This window comes from Pelobates fuscus, chromosome 12 (assembly GCF_036172605.1).
Source record: "Pelobates fuscus isolate aPelFus1 chromosome 12, aPelFus1.pri, whole genome shotgun sequence".
Lineage (NCBI taxonomy): Eukaryota > Metazoa > Chordata > Amphibia > Anura > Pelobatidae > Pelobates > Pelobates fuscus.
Genome location: NC_086328.1, coordinates 121,073,003 through 121,093,651, shown reverse-complemented (window position 1 = coordinate 121,093,651; position 20,649 = coordinate 121,073,003). Strand labels below are relative to the sequence as shown.

The window sequence follows — 20,649 nt, the reverse complement described above, 5'->3', positions numbered from 1 at the left end:
CAATCCCAACCTGTAGGATAAACGGAACTGTGATTGAATTATTTACCCCCTGCTGAACAAGGATAAGATCAGACCTTACAAACCACAACAACAGACTCCTGATTAGTGGAGCCTCTCCTACTAGCCTGAGAAGTTACTGGCTAAACTTCAGGAATTTTGGAAGGTACGTTTCTAATTCTTTAATTTGAAATTATAAAATAATAATTTATTAAATAGTGTGTAGTTTTTATTTATTTTTTTTGACCATTAATTGCCTTTAACTAATGCAGTTTGCAATATTTCCCTAATTGATGGATATCTCTCAGGCAGCATTGGATGCTTCATACTTTAGCTCAAAATTTACCAATGCCGTATACTGCAGGGCAGCACTTTTCAGGCACCACCCAACAGCATGTTTATATTTCCGCCACCCTAGGGGCTGCCTTCTACAGCAAGTTGTTGTTATTATTATTTATATAGCGCCATCAGATTCCGTAGCGCTGTACAATGGGATTACCCAAAACACTGCAATCCCCACCAGCTAATTCCCCCCCTCACCCCTGCCCCCCAGGGCCAGCCACCCAAGGGGCTGCCATCTACAGCAAATTATTATTATTTTATTATTTGTATAGCGCCATCAGATTCTGTAGCGCTGTACAATGGAATTACCAAAAACACTGCAATCACCACTAGCTAATTCCCTTCTCACCCCTGCCCCTATCCCCCCAGGGCCAGTCCCCCTGCCCCCCCAGGTCATTACAAGGGATACCTCCCCCTACTGGCAGTCATTAACATGGACACCCTACTGGCAGTCATTAACATGGACAGCTTTCCTGCCAATCATTTCATAGGACCGCCCCTTCCCTGGTTCTAGGACCGCCCCCTCCCTGGCACCCTCTAGGACTGCCCCTTCCTATAGCTGGGTCCTGCAGCACTGTGCTATCGCCTTTTGTCAGTTAGTGTTGCCCCAGTCCCGCCTGAAGGACCCTCTCTCCATTTGCGGCCGCACATCGCCCTGATCTTACACCGATCTCACGGTAAGTTGCCGGGAAGCCGTTCCATGGCGGTGGTTTTTGTTAGTTTGTTGGCGCCGTGCTGCAGGCATTGCCGCGGACAGCTCCTGGAGGCCCCTGGCCGTGTAAATCCCTCCGCTTCCTGTGCCTCGGCCTCATTAGCTCGGTGAGGCGGCAGCGGCGGGGCGGCTACTCCTCTCTCTCTCATCCTCACTCCGAGACCAGCGCTCACCGTGACCGACACCCCGCGGGGATCCTGGAAGGTGCGGGGATAGTAAATAGCGATCATTAAACCGCGTGTCCTCCTCCCAGGAAGCCATTTACCGGGGCAGGCAGGCAGGGGGGGCATCCTGGCCGCCATCTATTATAGAGGGAGGGGAGGGAGGGGCTTTAAACCCCAGCACAAATTATACCGGCTATTCACTAAACTGGGAACTGTGTGCGATAAACAAGAACACTGTGAATTGTAAAAAAAAACCACTGGAATAGGGGGAAAAAAAAATCTTCAAAGCTGACTATTTTGGGTTAAAATGTGCAGATTTCTGCTCCTGGTCAGCTCTCAAAAATAAATAAATACATTTTTATCAATCTTACTTTTAAAGGGGCACTCCAGGCACCAAAACAACTTAATCTAAAAGTCTGACGTTGTTATGGTGACAAAACTGTCCCTTTAAAGACTAGTCCTGGCAGGCTTATTCACTAAGCGGTGAATTGTCAGAGATTTAAAAAGTGAATCGTAAAATATAGACTATAAAATAGCCGAATGCGGGGGAATAAGTGCTATTTTGCAGGGTTAGGTAGTTTACAATTTGGAATTCCCAATAATTAACACTATATAGTGAATATCCACAATAAAGCTATATAGTTGATAAATGGCCTCCACTGACCTGTGATCCAACGTACTCTTAGATTACAGTAAAGAACTTTTAATACAAAGCAAACTTATAAGATATAATTATGTGTGTGTGTATATATATATATATATATATATAATTTTTTTTTTCCTCTTTAAAATGTTAGTGTCCCCTTTCAAGTGTTCTAGATTGTGTATGTGGTATGTGTTCCAAAGTTTTAAGGAATTGAATATTAAAGGTTTGATATTTACAAGTTTTTATAATATTTGATGCATTTTTTTTCTTATTTTGTCAGATGCCATCAGCCACCACTACCAAGGCTGTTCCGGGCTCCAGCGATGCAGCGGCTGGTACCATACACACCCAGAGTGAGGCCATGAAACAAATCCTGGGAGTCCTTGATAAGAAGATTCGTAACCTGGAAAAGAAAAAGGTTCGTACAGTTTTTCTCCGTTGGCTGCACAGATTTTTGTTTTTTTTAATTCAATCACTGAATTTATGGGTGGAAAAATAAATGGTAAACGAAAAGGTGGTGAAATAAGATCAGGATATGCCTAGTGTGAATTGGGGAGCCTATGATGCCTTATCAGGGTATAGTTACAGTGTGGCCGAATCAGCTGTGAGTGATCTATCATCCAGTAGACCCAGCAGCTTTACTACATGTGTATCTTCGCACAACATCCTTGTTTATTGAAGAAATGCTGTTTTATTTTTCAAACTCCATAAATGTTTTGTTTTGTACAAGTACCCCTTACTGTACTTGTGTGTTAACTCTTTGTGTGTCTGGTGTGTCCATTAATATATATATATATATATATATATATATATATACACACACACACTATATTCTGTTAGAACGAACACATTACCTAAGATTCAAACATTATGATGGATTTATTTTATATACTACTGACCTGTTATTTGCTCAAAACAATTGCTTTCCTTTTCCAAAATAAACTGTCTTTTGAGAGTTTGTCTTGTTTATGTTGAAACTGATGAACACTCGGGGCCAACTAGATGGCATCTGTTAATACTTGAGGGTTCATATGCGCCTCTGAGATCTAGATTTTGGGTTTTGCACTGAATGAATGGCCGAAGGGCTATGTTTGCAGTTTATAATAGTTTTATGAGCCCATGGTGATCTGAGAACCAGTTTGAAGAGTTAAAGCAGCTTGTGTAGTCTGCAGGAAGTAAATGGTCTCATCTGTACAACCAAACAGTAACATGGGGGGTAGGGGAACTGCTCAGTTTGTTAGCAAGCAGAGGCTGGAGCCTCTCAGGTGTAACTGGTTCATGTGTCAATGAAACGAATGTTTTTGTTTTTTGTGTAAGTCAATTTTAATTGAAATGAAAGCATTAAACACACAGAAAACCATAGCAGTATATGACAGCATATTGAGATATATAACACAATATAAGTAAGACTGGTAAATAGACATCTCGTTTTGTAAGGTTATAACAGGATTGTCTATTAACTGATTGCTAAACACTTTAGGCTGGAGTTATCATATGAAGACTATAAAACCTATATTTTAACTACTTGAGATATAGCTGAAGTGAATAGCAAACTTAGTATAGCTATAACATTAATTGTAAAGGAAATAAAATCACCACTGGGTGTTTAATAAGATTTTTATAAATGAAGTGTTTCCACTGTGCTGAAATGCTATTGTTTACATCGATTCTCCTAAATGCTGTTACCCATATCCATATATATCTAGCTGGGCACTAGCCTGCCTTTGTTTACTGTAGATCCCTTTCTGGGATGTTGATGCCCCTGTAATATGTGCTATTGCTACGTGGGTGGGGGTTGTTGAAAGTTTTCAGGCCTGTTGCTGGGGGGAGTAGTTACCCATGCAGGCCTGTTGTGGAGCGGGGGTGGGTGGGATATGCAAGTGTTGGGGTCTCTGTGGGGGGTGATGGGTCTATCAAAGGGGGGGGGGGGGGGTTTGCTGTTCTCGGGAGGGGGGGATATGCAAGTGTTGGGGGTCTGTCAGTAGGGGGGGGATATGCAGGTGCTAGGTCTATGGGGGGGGGTGAATTTGGGGGTTTGCTGTTTCGGGGGGAAGGGGTTTGTTGAATTTGGGGGTTTGCTGTTTCGGGGGGAAGGGGTTTGTTGAATTTGGGGGTTTGCTGTTTCGGGGGGGAAGGGGTGGGTTGAATTTGGGGGTTTGCTGTTTTCTGGGGGGGGGGGGGGGGGCGCAGTTATCGCTGGCAACCCCCCCTCCGGCCGCAGTTATCGCTGGCAACCCCCCCCTCCGGCCGCACCGTTTCCCCCGGGCTGTGAATGCAGTCGGATCAGATCCTAGTTACTCCGTGCAGATAGCTCACACCCCGTATCCCAGCCCAGGGACATGGATATCCCCTGCCTGCTCGCTGAGCTCGCCGCCCTTTGTCTGACTGCAGGCCCCAGGCTGCCGCACATGGGTTAGGCCGCAACAAACATGGCGGCTCCCTGTGCTGAGCGAGGGCCGGGGGGGCTGCATGGATGTGGGGGTGGATGGCTTCCCCCTTCTCGAATTAAACCGAGAGCTGCCCCCCCGGGTGCGGAGCTCACTGGGCTGTCTATTGCCAGATTCCCTAGCACTTAACGAACAACGCGCATTACACCTAGCCAGCCCCTGCAATAAGGGATGGTTTTCCCAGTGCCCACATAACCCTGATACCTAGCCCCCAGACGGTGCCCACATAACCCTGATGCCTAGCCCCCAGACGGTGCCCACATAACCCTGATACCTAGCCCCCAGACGGTGCCCACATAACCCTGATACCTAGCCCCCAGACGCTGCCCACATAACCCTGATACCTAGCCCCCAGGCGCTGCCCACATAACCCTGATACCTAGCCCCCAGGCGCTGCCCACATAACCCTGATACCTAGCCCCCAGGCGCTGCCCACATAACGCTGATACCTAGCCCCCAGGCGCTGCCCACATAACGCTGGTGCCTAGCCCCCAGGCGCTGCCCACATAACCCTGATGCCTAGCCCCAGGCGCTGCCCACATAACCCTGATACCTAGCCCCCAGGCGGTGCCCACATAACGCTGGTGCCTAGCCCCCAGGCGGTGCCCACATAACGCTGGTGCCTAGCCCCCAGGCGGTGCCCACATAACGCTGGTGCCTAGCCCCCAGGCGGTGCCCACATAACGCTGGTGCCTAGCCCCCAGGCGGTGCCCACATAACGCTGGTGCCTAGCCCCCAGGCGGTGCCCACATAACGCTGGTGCCTAGCCCCCAGGCGGTGCCCACATAACGCTGGTGCCTAGCCCCCAGGCGGTGCCCACATAACGCTGGTGCCTAGCCCCCAGGCGGTGCCCTGGTGATTGACCTGCTGGCACTGCTCCCCAGGGGATGCCATGTGGACAGTTCCCATGTAGCCCTGTGGCATATCACAATGGCAGTGCCCATAGGCCACCAAAAGCATATGGCAGTTCCTTAAGAACTGTTGTTGAGCTATTCTGCACCAAAAGTTATTTTACACTTATAGACACCTTGAATTCCATTGTGAAATGGTTTTCATGGTTCCAACAATTAGTCACTGTTGAGGTCAATATGTTAGCATTCCCTGAAGTTATCTTTAAAGCACATAAAATACCTGTATATTCATTCATAATGGCTGTGCTGTTTATGATTATGCCAGCTTGATATTTGACCAAATGAATCAGTTTTTACTTATAAAGTGTGTTTTTGTGAATCCTTAAGAATTCTCTATATTCCTATGGCATTTTGGCTTGTATTTTACAATCTATTAAAACATGTTACAGACTCTCATGTGGGAGGGGGGGGAGTTGCAATGTTTTAGCCAAAATAAATCAGTTTTAAAACCAAACTCTGCATTCTTCTCCCATTCTGGATTGTACTAGGAAAGTCTGTAGAAGGATGCTAAAATGTCCCACCTGTGAAGGGTAATCAAACATGCATCAAGACGTTTGTGATAAGTCTACACCAGCTACAAAAAAGCTTATAAATGTTTTAAGTCCTGATCCTTACCCAATTGAAATGTTGCACTATGACTTGAATTTGTACTTGAGATATATATATATATATAGATATATAATATTTCTCTTGCACTCACGCTGGAAATCCCTCTCTGCCTGGGTGCTAACAAACCATGGCTAGTAGTATTCATTTGTAGTAGGCAGGTATCAGCACTCTAGGTATTAAAAGTCCAAAGTTTATTGGTATATAGTTAAAGGAACACTATAGTCACCTAAATTACTTTAGCTAAATAAAGCAGTTTTAGTGTATAGATCATTCCCCTGCAATTTCGCTTCTCAATTCACTGTCATTTAGGAGTTAAATCACTTTGTTTCTGTTTATGCAGCCCTAGCCACACCTCCCCTGGCTATGATTGACAGAGCCTGCATGAAAAAAAACTGGTTTCACTTTCAAACAGATGTAATTTACCTTAAATAATTGTATCTCAATCTCTAAATTGAACTTTAATCACATACAAGAGGCTCTTGCAGGGTCTAGCAAGCTATTAACATAACAGGGGATAAGAAAATCTTAATTAAACAGAACTTGCAATAAAGAGCCTAAATAGGGCTCTCTTTACAGGAAGTGTTTATGGAAGGCTGTGCAAGGTCACATGCAGGGAGGTGTGACTAGGGTTCATAAACAAAGGGAATTAACTCCTAAATGGCAAAGAACTAAGCAGTTAGGCTGCAGGGGCATTTTCTATACACCAAAACTGCTTCATTAAGCTAAAGTTGTTCAGGTGACTATAGTGTCCCTTTTAAAAAAAACAATCAACGTTTCAGTCCTGCATTGAGGACTTTCATCAGGATAAAAATATATTAGATTTAGATCCCGATGAAAGTCCTCAATGCAGGACTGAAACGTCAATTGTTTTTTTTTGTTTTGTTTTTTAACTATATACCAATAAATTTTTTGGACTTTTAATACCGAGAATAGTGCATATATATATATTTTTACATTGTACAGCGCTATATCAATAATCAAATAATTAGTGCTTCGCTTCTTAATGCATAGCAGACGATAGTCACATTAAATGCAGAAAGTTCATAGATTTTGACACATTCAAAGATTCACTACTGGTGGGGTTTTTTATCTGCTTAATGGGCAGCAGGATTGCATTAACCAACAGACTTTGCAGTTTAGCCATGTAAATTTGGATTTATAAAATGCTTTAACTCATGGAAATGTTTTTCTGATATCTATACATTTTATAAATGTAATTGATGTTTTTTTTTTCTGGGGCCAGTACTAATGGCCATCACTGCTTTACATTATTTGGTGCACTACAGCAATGGCTGCTATTGAGTTTTTCTGTTTACTTTTCTGATAATAATGACAATGTTTGGTTTCAGGGCAAATTGGATGATTACCAGGAAAGAATGGACAAGGGAGAGAGATTGAATCAGGATCAGCTTGTAAGTTGTGTTCATTTTACCACGGCATAATTTAATATGTTTGCCTTTTGCACATGAGGACACAATTTGCCTCTGTAATGTTTTTTTTTTTAATATATATATTTATTTATTTTTCCCTCCAACTAGGAAGCAGTATCAAAATATCAAGAGGTTGTTTGCAACATGGAATTTTCCCGTGAACTGCAAAAGAGTTTTATGTCTCTGGGACAAGATGTAAGTAGCAGATTTCTTTTTATAAATCAAATTTATTTTCTGTTAACGTGATGTAGTTGGAAGCAGTGTCACATCACCTAACTCTTATTTGAAAGTAAGCATTAACTGCCCTATGTGCTTTTTCAGAGGTGTGTTGTAAGATTTAATAAACCACAAAGCTAGTTTTTACTTTTGGTTTCACTTTATCAATTTTTTTAATTTTATTTTTAAATTTAATGTTTAAATATAATTTTATCCTGCAGATTTATAAGTCTATAAAGAAGGCTGTTCGTCGAGAGCAACTTATGCGTGATGAAGCGGAACAGAGGCGCTTAAAGACGGTGCTTGAGATGCGTTTTTTTCTAGATAAACTGGCTGATGAGGATGTGCGGAATGACCTAAAGCAAGGGTTAAATGGGATACCTCTGATATCAGATGAAGAGATAACTGCCCTGGATGAGTTCTATAAACTTGTGGAACCTGACCGTGACCCCACTATCAGGTAAGACTCCCAAGTGCAAAGAGCAATAAAGATCAGCTATTTATGCGCAGCCTACATTTTCCTAGTTATTGTTCAGTGTATGCCAAACTAATCATTTTTGGTTTTATAGCAGCCAGTTGCAGTCCAAGTGTTAACAGGTTGCACTCACACTTTAGTTTAAAGGGTTGCTCCAACCACCATGACCATGTCTGCATCTAGAAGTGGACATGGTGGTTGTAGTCTGTGGAGTTTCAGCTTGAAACATTGCACATGTACAGATATTGGCACTTTTGTGCCATGGGCTTGTTGCATCCCCTCTATGGACTTATTACATGACTTAGGCCGAACCGCCTACTGTCGATACTGTGAAAAAATACTTCTGTCAGCGTGCTCTGACATTGTCAGCTTCTCTCCTTGCAGGCAGTGCCAGGAGAGTGCCTGCAAGTAGAAACTTTATGTCCACTCCCCCAGTGCGCATGCTCTTCTCTCCCTTACTGTTATGATAATGTAAAATAACTTGTCACTCTCTCACTTCGCTGGACCCCAGTGCGTGTATGCACTCTGGGCCAGTGAAATGCTCCCGTCAAATAAGTCTCTGATGGAGGCGGTGACATCAGACTGGGCAATGCTTCTTAGGGCATTCTAAATGACCAAAAAGAATACAGTTAAAAGGGGGGGTTGGAGTACCCCTTTAATGACCAGTGCCTCTCTGGGTTCCTTGCAGTCTGCAGATCTTGGAGTGTTTTTAGAAAATGTTTGCACTGGGACATGTAGTTCTTCTCTGCTTATTATGTGTGCAATGGTAAATGTGTTTTTATTCTTGTGTATAAGGATGTTGCTGACTGATACTTTGTATTCTCAGGTTGAGCGAGCAGTACGAGCGGGCCACAATGCACCTCTGGGACATACTGGATGGGAAGGACAAACCTGTGTGTGGAACCACCTGTAAGTCTGCAGTAGGGTTTGGTTTGAAGCATTCCCCTCAGTGTATGTTCTGCTCAGTGCAGCATGATGGCATCATAATATGAATTCTGTGCCTGTTTACTGTATTTGGCTGTCATGCATTTTCTGGCATATCTTTAGTCAGCAGTAACTTGGGCCTGAGGCCAGATCCTGCTTCCTCAGCAATATTATTACTGCTGATGCACACAGGGCAATCTTTCTAGAAACCAGTTGCAAACTGTTCATTCTAAAACATTCCCACCACCTCCAGCTTGCCAAGATACTGCTGTTCAATGTTTGGTTCATTTGTGGTTTATGATTCTTACAGACAAAGCTCTTCGGGAGGTAGTAGATCGTGTCCTCCAGAGCGGGTATTTTGACAGCTCTCAAGACCAGAGCCACCAGAATGGTGTCTGTGAAGAAGAGGAGATGCTTGCAGCAGCGCCAGTGGAAGAACAGACACCTGAGCTTGGTAATGTCTGCTGCAGTTGTTTATTGGACACTGTCCAACCTTAGTTTGGTTTCCAGTCCACTAAGGATTCAATGCGCCATGTGGATTACAGAAGTCCATCTGACTTTATTCCAAGCACTGTGCAATCCGTTTTAGTATAACACTGTATAGCTTCTGGGATTTATTTCTATAATCATACATCATTGTACACTTAACTCTAGGTAACTACAAGGTAGTCTTATTTTGTATTCTTAGCAGTCTGGTGGGCCAAATTTGTAGTCGTCTCCCCCCCCCCCAAAAAAGAAGTGGGGGTGATTGTTTTTTTATTTTCTGCAGCATATTAAGCAAAATGTCAGCTAAGTCTGTTTCCCTCGCTGCTTGCAATGCTCACCGGCATAATACTGTAGTAAATTTTTAAATGCAAAAAACAAACTGTGTGTGTGATTTTTTTAATATAATTTTTTTTTTTTGCATATCTATTGAATAGACTTACTATATGATGCATGTGATTTATGGGCACTTTGCATAATACTTGTACTGTTTGCATTATTTTAATCTGGAATTAATCAAATTGTTATATTCAATATATGCACGCTATTCAATATATAGTGGTATTGTGGTTGTTTTAAAGATACAGCACACTTTTTGACACAATGATGTATATTTTTTTTTTGTGAATCTATTTGGTGCTATTGCACTTTATAACGTGCTGCTAATTCTTATAATTTTTTTTAATGGGAAAATTTAATAAAAGAGAATATTAAGCAATCACCTGTAAAAATAAATAAAAATATATATATATATTTTTTTGTTAAATACAAAATATAGAATTTGGGGAAACGACAGTTTGCTCCTGTTCGTGCTTTTATTTTGAGTAGGATCTACTAACCCACTCATCCTCCCTGTTAGCTGCCACTTTCTTCATGTCTGCTCTACCACCTGCTATTATCATACATGCAAGGAAATCGTATAGGTTTCTGCAGAATAGCCAACAAAACAGCAGGTTATCGAACATTGGCGTGTATTGATTGCACTTATGTATGCTTTTTTTTTATATATAAAGTTAAGTTTAAAATTGGCAGGTCTGCTTTAATATGAATTTTGTCCCTTTTTTTTTTTTTCTAGAACCGGAAACAGTGGAGGAATATGCTGAGCCCAGCGAAGTTGAATCCACTGAGGTAAGAACTTCAGAAATATTCTCTGTTACTTGCCATCTTGATTTTGTGGAGATTGCTGCCATCATTGATGCAGGTTGCACATAACACACTGCATCTAGTGCAGTCAGCAGTCTGAGAAATTAGATAAGTCTGGTCCAGCAGCTATTGCTTTAAAAAGTGTCTGCTCGGCACAATGACGGCACTGTAAACGTGTTGGGGGATTACTATGTAGAGCATAACCTCTTGTTCAAATATTTTTAATTTACAACTTAAAAACGATTTATATTTCACACATGTCTTCATTAGTTAACCCCCTAGTTAACCCCTTAAGACCGCAGGGCGTTCTATGCCGTCCTTATTTTGGTGGATCTAAACGCCGCAGGGCGGCATAAAACGCCCTGCGATCTTTTTTACTTACCCGGTCGCCGGCGATCCCGGTATGGGGGACTTACCTGGGAGCCCAGGGAGTCCCCCTCCGTCCTCTTCGGCCCCCCAGGGCCATGTGATCGCGAGAACCCCGCGATCTCATGGTCGGCATAGCCGTCCATGTCAATGCCAGCAGGGGGAGTGCCTGTATCTATATCTCTATCTATCTTGAAAAAGACCCGGTAGGGTCGAAACTTTGATTTATTTTTGTACACCATACATGAATTAATAAAGCACCAATTTTTCTACTAGCACGAAGACCTGTGAGTGCATTTTGATTTTTTTATTTATTTGCTTGTATATTTGACGCCAGCAATTTGCACCCAGGCATATGAGACACAATTAATTGTCTTTGGAGGAGAGTGCCAAGCTTCCACTTGTATGTATGTATGTATATGTAATAATTTTACATAATTAGGTCATTTTATTAATTACAATTTGCAGGACCTGCCTGACAGCCCAAGTCCGAAAGTTCAGGGAATTTAATTTGCTAGCACTATATTTAACCCTGTAACTTTCCAAGACACCATAAAACCTGTACATGGGGGGTACTGTTTTACTCGGAAGACTTCGCTGAACACACATATTAGTGTTTCAAAACAGTAAAATATATTGCAACGACGATATCGTCAGTGACAGCGACTTTTTTTTGCATTTTTCACACACAAATGGCACTTACACTGACGATATTGTTGTGATACGTTTTACTGTTTTGAACAGTTTTACTGTTTTTGAACACTAATATTTGTGTTCAGCGAAGTCTCCCGAGTATAACAGTACCCCTCATGTACAGGTTTTATGGTGTTTTCAAAAGTTAGTCAAATGTAAGGTTTGCGTTTCAGTTTTTTCACATTAAAATTCGCCAGGTTGCCTTTGACACCGTATGGTAGCCCAGGAATGAAAATTATCCCCATGATGGCATACCATTTGCAATAGTAGACAACCCAGGGTATTGCAAATAGGGTATGTTCAGTTTTTTTAGTAGCCACTTAGTCACAAACACTGGCCAAAATTTGCGTTCAAATTAGTTTTTTGCATTTTCAAATATTAACACTAACTTTGGCCAGTGTTTGTGACCAAGTGGCTACTAAAAAAGACTGGACATACTCCATTTGCAATACCTTGGGTTGTCTACTTTTGCAAATGGTATGCCATCATGGGGGTAATTCTTATTCCTGGGCTACCATATGGTCTCAAAGGCAACGTAACCAATCTGGCAAATTTCAATGTGAAAAAACTGAAATATGTAACACGCTATATTTGACCCTGTAACTTCCCAAAACACCATAAAACCTGTACATAGGGGGTACTGTTTTACACGTGAGACATCGCTGAATACAAATATGTGTATTGCATTGCAGTAAAAGCAAACAGTATTTTGACATTCACAGTTAAAATGTCACGTAGAATTAAAATAATTCTTATTTTATTACATTTTTTTTACATTTTTTTCATATTAAATTATGTTCCATACCTAAATATTTGATGTTAAACGAAAGCCCTGTTTCCCCTGAATAAAATGATATATAAGTGTAGGTGCATTTAATATGGAAGAGGTGAATTACGGTTGGGAAGACATATAGCGCAAATGCCAGGTTTTGTTTACTTTCTTTTTGTTTTTTTTAGATCTTTATTTGTTTTGTTTTTAATTTTTGATTAGACCTAAATAAACACTAACATTATAAACCTAAACCTTTTTATTTATACAAATTTCACTGGAGTAGTTAAGAGAGAGGGAAAACAACCAGATAGTGATGGTTAGAACGCTGAAAGGTGTTTTCAACCTTTTGCTATCATCTCTGGCTTACACAGGTACTGTTGCTTTAATGGTAATTACTCTATAAAAACTATAACTTCCACTGACCTTTCTTTCATATGATTCTCATTTTTCCTTTTAATAAAATAAATGTAAAAAAAAACAAATTAAGATTTAGCAGTCCATGTTCAGTCCTGACACAGCCAGGCTGCACATTCCATTGGAGCTGAACTTGAAATGATGCTTGTTTCTCTAGTTCCACATTCTTTGTTCAGTGATGGGAAAAGGGCAGAGTTTATAACAATAATTGACAGGGGTGGAGGTCCTCTGTTGCTTGGTAGATATATTTAAATACAGTAGTGGGTTTTTTTTTTTTTTTGTTTGTTTGTTTTTTTAGAATGTCAAATGTATATTTGTTTACATATAAAGAATAAGAAAATATTGAATATTTTGATCTTCACATAAATGGCAGTGCCATGTAAAGTTTGTGCATTATGATAATCAGATGGGGATCAAAGTGTTAAAGTTAGAAACATAGAATGTGACCGCAGATAAGAATCATTCGGCGGCCCATCTATCATATCCCCCCTGTCTCGTCTTTCCTCCAAGCTATACATGTTAAGATCCTTTAACCTTTCCTTGTAAGCTTTATCCTGCAATCCATGAGCCAGTTTAGTAGCCCTTCTTTGAACTCTCTCTAAGGTATCAATATCCTTCTGAAGATATGGTCTCCAGTACTGTGTACAGTACTCCAAGTGAGGTCTCACCAGTGTTCTGTACAATGGCATGAGCACTTCCCTCTTTCTACTGCTAATACCTCTCCCTATACAACCAAGCATTCTGCTAGCATTTCCTGCTGCTCTATTACATTGTCTGCCTACCTTTAAGTCATCAGAAATAATCACCCCTAAATCCCTTTCCTCAGATGTTGAGGTTAGGACTCTATCAAATATTCTGTACTCTGCCCTTGGGTTTTTATTTTTTTTTGCCTTGTCAGTGTTTACTGTTGATGTTGGATTTGTTTTAAACTTCTTCCAAATTTGCATTTGCTAACAATGATTTCATCCTACAGTTTGTGAACAGACAGTTCATGGCAGAGACGCAGTTCAGTAGCAGCAGCGAGAAAGAGCAAATAGACGAGTGGACAGTAGAAACCGTTGAAGTAAGAGCTTAGTGTTTGAAAGTGAAGCCGTTCTAGCATTCTTAGAAACTGTCAATGTTCTATCAAAACCCCTAATAAAAGCAAGTTATCATTGCAATAAGCAAGTGTTTTGGTGTTTTTATTTCTTCCCCCTCCCATTTACTTATTGACTTTGGGCGTCCGTATTGGCTCTCTAAGGTAAACTTCAAATTGCTTTCCTTAGGATCTTTGACCTCCTGTGGCCGTTGTCTTATTGAGTGTACTGTGATTAGCAGGGAATCTAAACACCTATATTTACAAAAATGGGTGTCTTTAAGCTATTTTTGCTTTTTTAAAGGTTGTAAACTCACTCCAGCAGCAGGCAGCACCCTCTCCTGTTCCTGAACCGCTCACACTAAACACCATTACTCAAGCCCCCCCTGATCCTATTGTGCGACGGCAGAGAGTTCAGGATCTGATGGCCCAGATGCAAGGTCCATACAACTTTATGCAGGTAAGAAAATAGCCATTTGCTTTTTATCGGAAAATGACAGGCTGTATTGTTTAGTTTTGGAGTCTCTTAAGAGTTTTTTGCCTTGGATGTGGCAGGTTAGCTTACTTTTAGAATGACACACAAAAACATTCAGTTATTAAATGTACGTATGGAGTGCAAGTAACTCTTTATGGTGTCTGTGCTAAGTAGTTTCCGAATGTATTAAAATAATTGGGTTGGAATAGACTTTGCTTTTTCCATGTTAGAGCTGTAAAGTTACATGATCTGCTTTGGCAGGATTCAATGTTGGAGTTTGAAAGTCAAGCAATCGACCCAGCTATTGTCTCCGCACAGCCCATGAACCCAACTCAGAGCATGGATCTCCCACAGATGGTTTGCCCGCCAGGTAAGCATCCTGTGATTTTTGGACATGCTCAGGTCCTGAAGCTTTGGAACACTGGCTTATACCTCATGCTGGGCTACTATCTTCCGGTTCTGAAGAACCATTTATTAAACGTTCTGGCATTCTAGAAGCTCTATATCTCCGACAAAGAGCTGGTAAACATTGAAAGCTGTAATTTTTTTATTTTTTTTGTAAATCTGTTTTTATTGAGAATTTGTTCAAACAGTCAATACATACGTTAAGAAGATTTGCAATTTGGGACACGCAGGTCTCTAACATATCGTCAGTTTGAGGGCACTATTCACATCATGTTAAGATTACTGACTAGGTCGAGGATCAAAGCCTGTAATGTGATCCCCTGGTTCTTTTGGCTTGTTAGCCAAACCTTTTCCATGTCCCTCAGTCTGTACCTCTTCGCGGGGCACAGGGTCAAAGCTGTAATTGGCGTGGACCTATTTGAGTGTTAATTCATGGTAAACTTCTGCATATTAAGTAACATTTTATTAATACTGTCTTCTCGTTGTAATTTTTTTTTATTTTCTTCCTTTCTCTTGTCCCCTCCAAAGTCCATTCTGAGCCAAGGCTATCTCAACCCAACCAAGTTGCAGATTCCACACAGGTAAGATCATTTGCTGATGATGCATACATTGCATGTTTTGGTAAAAATTTAAGGGGGAACTAGGCAGAATTGAGATGCCTGTTTGGGTGAATTTGGCTTCATCTCCTCTTTAACACGTGGTAGGGTGATCCAATTTCACATTTTGGGCTACCAATTATTGTTTAATCCAATGCTTGACAGAGTTGGGGGCCAGGCTGTATTTATATTGGGTAAAGACCTCATTTGGAGGTTGGAAAATTGCTACCTGTGTTATGCACTGATCTTTATTAAATCTGCTTTATGAGGCAGTCCTAAGTGCCTGGACCATTTCTGTTTATTGTAGGCAAAGTCAATTATGTAAAACGCCAGGAGATGTATTGTTTTATAGGCTACTAAAGTACACCAAAAGTCTTATTCTTAGTGGAGCACTGATTTTATTGCGAGTCTGGACAGGTGCCTCATCGTTTCTGCTATCTCTTAAACTATTGACATTCAACCTCCTAATGTCTGTTCAAAGGTTTCGTTGGTATCCTCCACAAGTGACGGTTATGTCGGCTCTCCACAGATTTACCAACCATCTCATCCCTCCGAGCAAAGGACCCAGAAGGAGGCTCTGGAACAGATTCAGGTTTGTTTACTTTTACATTTTTGTATAATATCCACTATTCTGTGTTGTGAGTTTATTTATTTTTTTATTTTTTTTGTCTGTTTATTAATCCGTATGAACTTGCCATTTATGTGTGTTTTGTGACTTTTTAAAAAAATATATGCATTTCTTTGTTTAGGCTTCACTTTCCTTAAGTCCTGACCCAACACAGACCTCCTCATCTCTTCCTGCTGCTTCCCAACCTCAGGTTTTCCAAACCGGGTCCAACAAGCCTCTGCACAGCAGCGGGATCAATGTTAACGCTGCTCCATTCCAGTCAATGCAAACTGTAAGTATTTATCTAGTGTGTTTTTTTGTTTTTTGTTTGCATATGTTTAAAGACCTCTAAGGTTACATGCCCACTTTGACTTCTTGGGAGTTGCTAAAGTGAGAATTTATAGATCACGTGTATGTGAAACTAATAATACCTAAAGCAATGATTTTTAGTATTGTGTTGCAACTTTGCGACTTTAAGATGATCCATCAAACATATATGTGTGCATGCTACAAATATGCTCTAGATCACATAATAAACACAATTTAATCAAGGTACAGCATAAGGTGTCTTGATTATTAAATTGTTTGCTAGTACGTGATCTTGAGCATATTTGAAATGCGCACTTGTATTTTTATTTATTTTAATATACTTGCCAAAGGGAGACATGCTTGCCTGAAGCTCTCCAACATGGTCCTCGAAAGGTACTGCGTAGAATTCTAAACATGTGCAAGAAGATTCGCCCCACACCCTTTGCTTTCTAGGAAATTACTTGACAAATTCTTAAAATATATATATATATATATATATATATATATATATATATATATATAAAAAAAAAACCCTATATAAATTGTGATAGTACAAAAAGTTACTCTGCATTTTTTTTTATTGCCAGGTTTTCAATATGAATGCCCCTGTTCCTCCTGTGAATGATCCAGAAACACTGAAGCAACAAAGCCAGTACCAGACTAGCTACAACCAGACGTTCCCCGGCCAGCCACATCAAGTGGAACAATCAGAACTTCAACAAGAACAGCTTCAAACAGGTAGGTTTGGCTTATTGACGCGTATGGTAACAGCCAACACAATTTAGATGTTTTTTGCATCCGATGCTTGGACTACATCATCCGATTATTGCATCATGACTGGATGGCTGAACCACTTTGACATGAAGATTTTGTAGCCTATACAGAGTAAACGTTAATTATAGGATTTTGTGCTCAGACTTTATTTTTATTTTTTTTATTAACAATAGTTGGAATGCTCTTCAGAGTCCATTAATGTGCTTCTCCTTCCTCTCCAGTGGTGAACACTTACCATGCATCTTCAGATCCATCACACCAAACATCTGCTGGACACCCGCAGGCTGCGCAGCAGAATTCTGGATTCCCACGGAACAATCAGCCGTTCTACAACAACAGAGGAATGACCCGAGGAGGACAGCGTGGCAGCAGAAACCTGATTAATGGATACCGGGGTCCCTCTAATGGCTTTAGAGGTAAGCTGATTTATTTTTCTTAGCTAAAACAATCTGATCTTTATGGCCATGAAGTGGATTACCTGAGATGGTTACTGGTCAATAATTTAGCAGTCATACGTGTCCCAAATAAGACCTTGGATTAGATGGTTGTATTGAAATTAGAGCTTTTAAGTGACATTTAAATTTCTGGTAAAACAAAATGGTTGTCATCTTGAAATGATCTGCTGGTTTTAAGTTCATTGCATATGGCCTACTTAAACAACACATACACAGTTGATTTAATACCATACTGCAATGCACAATGAATAGAGTATGACAAATAATGCAAACTTAGCCTGAATGAGATTAGGTAGATCTTGTATGTCTGTCTCATATAGTTAAAGTGCCAGATAATGCACAGACTTGAAGTATAAGGTGTGGTTTATTTTGTAATGTCTGTCTAGGAGGATATGATGGTTACCGTCCCACTTTCCCGAACACTCCAAACAGTGGTTATACCCAGCCTCAGTTCAGTGCTCCCCGCGATTACTCCAACAACTACCAAAGGGTAAGCTTTGTGATTTAGGTGCATTAAACCAGAAGCATGTATAAGGTTGCCTTCCATACTTAATGAAAAAAATGCCTGACAATACCTAGTTTTGCTTGGCATCTTGGTCCATACGGGCTGCCATTTTATGTGATCATGTTGGAAACAACTATAACTTGGCCTAAAATCACACTGGAATCCTGGTTCTTGTGCACAATTACCAAACTATGACACTAGTGATTGCCAGACACATGTACAATTTTTTTATTATATCCACACTAACTAAATTATCTGTTAATACATTGGGCATTGCTCTGTTAAAGACCAGTTAAGTCTACTTCTCATGTTAACTTTTTTTTTTCCTTCTTTTTCTTCTTCTTTTGATTTTTTTCCACCAGGATGGATATCAACAAAATTTTAAACGTGGTGCCGGCCAGGGAGGTCCTCGGGGAGCCCCTCGAGGTAATGCACAAGTGATGCACTCGTAACTTCGCTACGACAGGAGGCACAGGCCTGAGGAGTAGATGGAACAGTTTATGCCCTTATAACATGATTAGATAACGTCTGCCACTCAATTTTCCCAATCTCCTAGTTTGGAGTAGTTGCACATTTCACTTTGGTGTTGGGTGAAATGTCCTGCTTTAAATTAACTTGTAAATTATTTTGTTTTAAAGCTCTGAGCAACAGTTTAAAGCTTGATGGAAAAATGCTTTTGCTAGAACATCTTGCCTTTTTTTAACCACAGAATCTGTCCTGAAAACTTGAAGTTTAATTTATTTTTTTCTTTTAAGCTTTACTACTTGTTGCGTTTTTTTTTTTGTTTGTTTTTTACCCACATGGGGAGTGTATAAATTTAATTATTTTTTTTCCCAAAATTTTGATTCTACTTTTGCAAGCGAAATAAAATGTTTCTCCGATCCAACCTCCTTGCTTATTAAAACACCCAAGAAAAACTCAGAATTTGTGAATTGTTGCTTGAGTTTCAATAAAGTTGTATTAAGTCAACTCAGCTGGTTGCGGAGTTTTTTTGTTGTCTGTATTTATTAAACTCTGCTTTCAGCTAGTGTGCATTACATACCATATCGCAAGGCGGAGGCCAGGCCATTGAACTAAAAATACTAGCAAGAGCTGAAACCCAATGCGTGCACACACACGGTTCTTAAATACAAGCCTGCAGCTGCCAAGGGAATGGTTACATTTTGCTTCGTCTGCAACAGACATTCAGAAGTGCCGAACTCTAGGAAACGTAAAAAGTATTGGCTGCAAACTGAGGCTCAACAAAGGTTTCTTCTTTACATTATATGCATAGTCTTTTAGGCTAGGTATTATTTTATTTATACAGTGCCAGCAAAGTCTGTAGTGCTGTACAAAGGGTAAAACTATTGTGTACACCAGTATGTTCTACTTGTGTATTCATAGTCATGGATTAAGCTAGGTTTTGGCTTTCTCATCAGTTCTTGCTCACTGGGGGATTCTGGGAATAATCTTCTGGTGTTTTTGTTTTTCTGTATAGTGTCTGTGTGTGTGTGTTTTTGTATTATTATTAAATGCTTTCAGTGTGTATAATGTGCATATGTTTTCCACTTTTTGTTTTGGTAATCCCAACTTGGGGCGATCTGCAAATGTGGGAGGTTTCTAGTTTAATTTTAAAAGCTACTCCACTCAACTGTAGCCCTTTTTCTTAAACATTTTGTTTTTCATCTACTTTCCATGTTTTATTTTGTTTATTTGCAGTTCGAGGAGGGCCCCCAAGACCCAACAGAGGAATGCCACAGATGACCAGCCAGCAAGTCAATTAGTCAGTCACCGATGAGCTTGCAACACCAATTGGTGTGTTGTATATGTTACCGGAAAAGTTACGTTTATATATCTTTTTTTTTTTTTTTTTTTTTCTGCCAGGAAGTCTTGTTTTAAAGGGACTGGTTTTTTGTTGCCTGATTTAGACAAGACTGCAGTTGTCTGCTTAATATTAACAGGATATGTGAAGAATCTACAAACCATATTCTGCATGTTCTTCCTGCTTCGTTAAGAGCCAGTGACCGCTTCACCTCTTCCTGGTTACGAAGGAGCGGCACTGACTGACTTTCATTAGTAATCCTGGTTAACCATTTAATTAGCCTTTTTTTTTTCCCTCACTTTGTAATTTGTTATTTAACTAACCACTTGGGGTTTGAGCTTGGGAAAAATCTCTAGCGCCCCCTCTCACCCTGGATCAGTCGATATCGTGATATTTTGGTGGTAATGCACGGTGCCCTGTGGTAGGCAAAGATTCAGCCCAAGAGATTTATTTTTTATATATTTTTTTTCCTCTGTTGATGACACATCTTAAAATTTTTGGAAACATTTCAGCTTTTTATTGGCAATTACAATAAAATTATGTAAAATGGGAGTTTACTTCCACCCACTTACTGATTTTTTAATTTTTTTTTTTTAACATTGTAGCAAGACATTCTGAGCCAAGTATACACAGTTGTGTGATACAAAATTACCTGCATACATTATGTAAGGTTTGCGTCCGTGCCTAGAGGGAGTCCTCGGTCTGTATAATCTGTAGGTGAGGGGCATACTTGTCCTCTGTGATCTCTATATTTTGGTCTAAACCTTAAAATCCATGCATTATCACTTTCATGTAGGATAATGCCTATACCTTCCTAACGAAGATAAGAAAAGCTGTAGCCGCTGCTCTTTCTCTCACTTACAACTGCCATTTGTGGATCATATTCTCCCCCTAAAAGGAAAA

At 40.4% G+C, this 20,649-nt stretch overlaps 1 protein-coding gene across 2 annotated transcripts; it reads left to right on the top strand.

Moving 5' to 3' along the window:
- The first annotated feature begins 1,128 nt into the window (after positions 1 to 1,128).
- Positions 1,129 to 20,313, top strand: CAPRIN1 (cell cycle associated protein 1). Of its 2 annotated transcripts, none has more exons than XM_063438317.1 (19): positions 1,129 to 1,255; positions 2,142 to 2,279; positions 7,178 to 7,240; positions 7,367 to 7,453; positions 7,696 to 7,934; positions 8,776 to 8,858; positions 9,184 to 9,327; positions 10,432 to 10,484; positions 13,718 to 13,807; positions 14,124 to 14,279; positions 14,556 to 14,664; positions 15,228 to 15,280; positions 15,825 to 15,887; positions 16,045 to 16,194; positions 16,799 to 16,949; positions 17,207 to 17,401; positions 17,827 to 17,930; positions 18,308 to 18,371; positions 19,644 to 20,313. In XM_063438317.1, the coding sequence occupies exons 2-19, from the start codon at positions 2,142 to 2,144 to the stop codon at positions 19,706 to 19,708; spliced, it is 2,007 nt and encodes a 668-aa protein (XP_063294387.1). In that variant the 5' UTR covers positions 1,129 to 1,255; the 3' UTR covers positions 19,709 to 20,313. The 2 variants fall into 2 exon arrangements, with proteins under 2 accessions (XP_063294387.1, XP_063294386.1); XM_063438316.1 differs by having other exon boundaries at positions 15,777 to 15,887.
- The last annotated feature ends 336 nt before the right edge of the window (positions 20,314 to 20,649 follow it).

Coding starts and splice junctions, on each gene's coding strand:
- CAPRIN1 (XM_063438316.1), top strand. CDS start 2,142: ATGCCATCAGCCACCACTACCAAGGCTGTTCCGGGCTCCAGCGATGCA. Junction 13,808..14,123: donor GGACAGTAGAAACCGTTGAA/GTAAGAGCTTAG, acceptor GCTTTTTTAAAG/GTTGTAAACTCACTCCAGCA. Junction 15,888..16,044: donor AGGCTCTGGAACAGATTCAG/GTTTGTTTACTT, acceptor TTCTTTGTTTAG/GCTTCACTTTCCTTAAGTCC.